We start from the raw sequence: 4,074 nt of genomic DNA, 5'->3' as shown, positions 1-4,074 counted from the left end.
GTGATCAGGCCAATATACATCGTATAAAATTCTGGTGCTAGTTATTAATTTATGCGCTGATTCAGTAACTATACAGTGATCTAACCACCTCCCCGTCCCATGCACATCACTCACATACGTAAATGAATTAGAGTCTAGTTTACTCACATCGTCACAAATCCAGTTCTGTTCCGAGCAAAACATTTTTAACTCATTAAAAAACGGCTGACCTGGGTGTGCATTGTAGTCACCCAATAAAAACACAGCCTCACATTCACCTGCCTCGACTATGGCACTTAAATGACCCAAACAATTTGTAAACTCTGCTAAGTTTTCACTACAGTCAACGGGCATGTATACACTACACACTATAAACTTTTGATTATTCAGATGAATTTTAATGGCACAAATACGAGCACTCGAACACGGTATTATCGATACACAGGGAAACACACTTTTTCTCCAAAGCAGCGCAACCCCACCATAGGGCCTTCCTACCAGCATTCCAGCCGTAGTGTCGACAGCAGACGTCCCGGTGCTCCCAAAGACAGCGTCTATACTCGCAAGGTACGGCAGGTCATGCGGAAAGAGCCACGTTTCCTGTAGAGCTATTAAGTCAGCTGTCTTACATAACTGACGAATTCCTTCGACCGATCTCTTCACCGATTTACAGTTAAATGTAACAAAGCTGTTACTGGGTACAATCTCTTTGTTGCTGTTCATTTTGACCTGGTTTGCTAGCCTCGACACGGTGCTTTACTTGGTAATTGAAATTTATAAAACGACGGAATATTACTCCTTCAGGCCACAATTTTTCTTCAAGAAACATGTATAGTTTATGCCGAGGAACAAACATCTTAAACGCATTATATCCTCTTTCCTTGCGTTGTGCTATTTCAATTAAAGATATTTTCTCATTCGTTTGCTTGTAAACATAGTCACTTATTGCCTCAGGTTTAGTATCTTTGTGCACATTTGATAGGAATATAGGCACTTTTAAATTCGCTGATTTAAAATTCGATAATTGTGTTGCCAATCCTATTTTATTTTCATAACGTTTAGACTTCTTCTTGTTATTGATCACTGTTATCCATTCATTTCCTTTATCAACATTTGCTTCCGCGACAAACGCACTCGAGAAACAAGTTTTCTTCGCAGGCGCACTCAGCTGATCGCTTACGTCACACACTGCCTGACGCGGCTCCGGCGCGGGCGGCGATGCGAGCATCGGCCGTGCGGGTGATTCATCGCAGACACTCGGCACAGCGGCGTCCATTACCTGTGTCCGCTGGATGCCGATTTTCAGATCTACCTCCGGGTTGCGAGATTCTCCAATATCGGAAAAATTAATACCCATGGGGCCACTATCGACATCCGAATTGTTCAACAAATAGGCGCCTCTTAGTCTTTGGTTAACGTTAAGATTTTCGTTAAAATTGCACGTATTATTGAAATTATTCACTAGTGACGCGGATTTGAGAGCATCCAGCTCTATTCTGAGTTTTGAATATTCTTGTTTAGATACATAAGCATCCTGCACCAGCTTTAGATCACGTTGTAGTAAATTTATATCCCTTAAAAGCTTTGATGCGTCCACATAATCGAAGGTGATGGGAGGTAGTTTATTTAGGTCCCTTGCCACAAAAATAGGGGTTAAGTCAGGGTCAGTTTCCTTAAAAAGACATATGATGTCTTCTATATCCCTCTGCGATTTTCCTTCGCCTTTTCTGGTGATTCTTCGTACTTTGCTCGGAATGGAATCACACAGCAGCTTTTTCGCCTCAGTCACTTCTACCGTCGAGAAAGAAGTTGTGCAGATACGTCGTATACTCTCTTCATCCATGACCTGTATTTTATTTTGAACAAAGGCCAGTAATTCGCATATTACAACGTTGCAGCTTCCACATTTTACAATCGTTGACATCGTAAAATACGTAACACACACTGACAGCGCGAAGCGCTGATACGACCGTATAAAACACACGTCTGCTCGCTACGGCATGCGAGGCGCCACTCAAAGCAGGAGGAAATCCTGTGGTAAAAGTGCTTGTGAAACTTTTCAACAAAGTTCTTCATGAAGCTCGAACACCAGAGCAATGGAAGATTGCCATCGTCACCACCATCCACAAAAAAGGCGACATTGCAAAACTTAGCAATTATCGGCCGATTAGCTTGCTCTCTCAGATTTATAACTATTTACAAAGATTTTGACCATCTGGCTTACCAGTGAACTTGACGAAGCGCAACCTATTGAGCAGGCTGGCTTTCGGAGCGGCTCCTCAACCATCGACCATATCCACACGGTTAATTAGCTGATGGGGAAATGTCTCGAATATAACCGGCCCCTTGTCATGGCCTTCGTCGATTATGAGAAGGCTTTTGACAGTATCAAACATTGGGCCGTGTTCCACGCTCTTCATCGCTGCCACATCGATTCCCGCTACGTGGATGTGCCCCGGGAGCTCTACCGTTCAGCCACTCTGCAGGTACGAGTTCACGATTTAACCAATCCCGTTCCAATCCGGCGAGGACTTGAAGATGTCGTAAAAACCCTTAAATGGGATAACCGCGGCATTAACATCAATGGTGTAACACCATTTGTCTCACCTAAGATTCGCGGACGATCTCGTGCTATTTGCAAGTTTCGACGATCTCCAAAGGATGCTGGAACAACTTTATGATGCTTCTTTGAGAGTTGGCCTAAGGATGAATATGTCCAAGACGAAGATTATGGCGAATCTCTCCAGTCCGTCAAATACCACTGTCACGGTGGGAAATGAGAGACTGGAGAGAGTCGATCAGTACGTCTGTCTCGGACATGTTCTTTTCTTTGGCAAAGAGCATCAGCCTAAAGAGATCTCAAAAAGATTCCAGCTGGGATGGGCTGCGTTTAGCAAGTTAGGTGACATCCTTAAATCAGGTAAGGTTCCACAGTATCTGAAGACCCGCTTGTTTAATCAATGTGTTCTGCCCGCCATGACGTATGGTGACGAGATGTGGACGCTCACGCAGGAGACTGTATACAGGTTGAGAGTTGTACAGAGGGCCATGAAGCGCGCTATGCTCGGCATCAGCCTTGTAGACCGAGTTCCGAACGTTGAGATATGACGATGGAAGAAAGTCTAGGATGCTGGAACTCGGATCATGGAACTCAAATGGGAATGGGCGGGACACCTAGCTAGGCAAGGTGATGATCAGTCGATGTCTTGTTCCACCAACAAGACATCGACTGATTGGTGGCCGAGGATGGGCAAAAGAAGCGTCGGGCGCCCTGTTGCAAGGTGGGTCGACGACATGGTGCGCGTCGCGGCGTGTGAATGAATGCGGCTAGCACGGGACCGTGATGGATGGCACAAACTTCGGGAGGCCTATACCCAGCAGTGGGTGAAATCAGTCTGTGAATGATGATGATGCCTCATCAAGCCTTAATGTCCGGAGAAACCTACCGTATGTCCTCATGGTAAACATTTGGGTTTCTATAACTTATCTTTAGGAAACATTCGTAGAGATGGCGTTGTGTATCATAGTTCTTCAACTGCCAATTAAAACAACAATGAATTCATTCACTAAAATCCAGGGAAGTACTGCCACCTTACCTATTTCTGCCGCCAAGCAGTAATGTTAGCATAGTTAGGTTTGGAAGGGTAAGGGTGCTGGTGAAGTTACAGGCACATGGGACTTGCCAACTTACGTCTCAGGGTGACGGGCACAGTGGCAGTGCTCCTCAGATCTTTGCTTATTTAAAGCTCTGAGTGGCACTGCCACTGTTATAGACAAGCGTGTAGCTTACCAGCAGGCGCATGACTCGTTCGTCCCGTCACATGGTATTAAAAAGAAAAAGCAGAAGAAAATTCCAACTGTGCGTCGTTTTAAAGGGGCAAACAAATTTTTATCACAATTAAATTTACTTAATAGTCTTTGTTTTTTATATATTCCAACTTTGGTGGCAATATTCAATTCTGGTGCAACCGATAAGCGTTTTGGTGGCATTTCTAAGTATTGGTGGCGAGAAAAATTTTTAATTGCTTATATCTCTGAAATTAATGGAAATGGTTATGTCCCGGTCACGTATATGTAAATGAAATGTTTCATTTT

The 4,074-nt window shown here is 44.1% G+C and overlaps 2 protein-coding genes across 2 annotated transcripts; one reads left to right on the top strand and one right to left on the bottom strand.

The window, feature by feature from the left end:
- Window positions 1-670: 670 nt before the first annotated feature.
- On the bottom strand, window positions 671-1,822 carry LOC113229951. Its single transcript, XM_026463647.1, has one exon. It carries the CDS (start codon window positions 1,820-1,822, stop codon window positions 671-673), a length of 1,152 nt encoding a protein of 383 aa, XP_026319432.1.
- A 508-nt stretch (window positions 1,823-2,330) lies between these two features.
- On the top strand, window positions 2,331-2,660 carry LOC113229944. The gene has a single exon (XM_026463638.1). It carries the CDS (start codon window positions 2,331-2,333, stop codon window positions 2,658-2,660), a length of 330 nt encoding a protein of 109 aa, XP_026319423.1.
- The last annotated feature ends 1,414 nt before the right edge of the window (window positions 2,661-4,074 follow it).

The sequence above is a fragment of the Hyposmocoma kahamanoa genome, unplaced genomic scaffold (assembly GCF_003589595.1).
Source record: "Hyposmocoma kahamanoa isolate Upper Pololo Valley unplaced genomic scaffold, ASM358959v1 100332, whole genome shotgun sequence".
Classification (NCBI taxonomy): Eukaryota; Metazoa; Arthropoda; class Insecta; order Lepidoptera; family Cosmopterigidae; genus Hyposmocoma; species Hyposmocoma kahamanoa.
This window is presented reverse-complemented; position numbering and strand designations above follow the sequence as displayed.

Coding starts and splice junctions, on each gene's coding strand:
- LOC113229951 (XM_026463647.1), bottom strand. CDS start 1,822: ATGGATGAAGAGAGTATACGACGTATCTGCACAACTTCTTTCTCGACG.
- LOC113229944 (XM_026463638.1), top strand. CDS start 2,331: ATGGCCTTCGTCGATTATGAGAAGGCTTTTGACAGTATCAAACATTGG.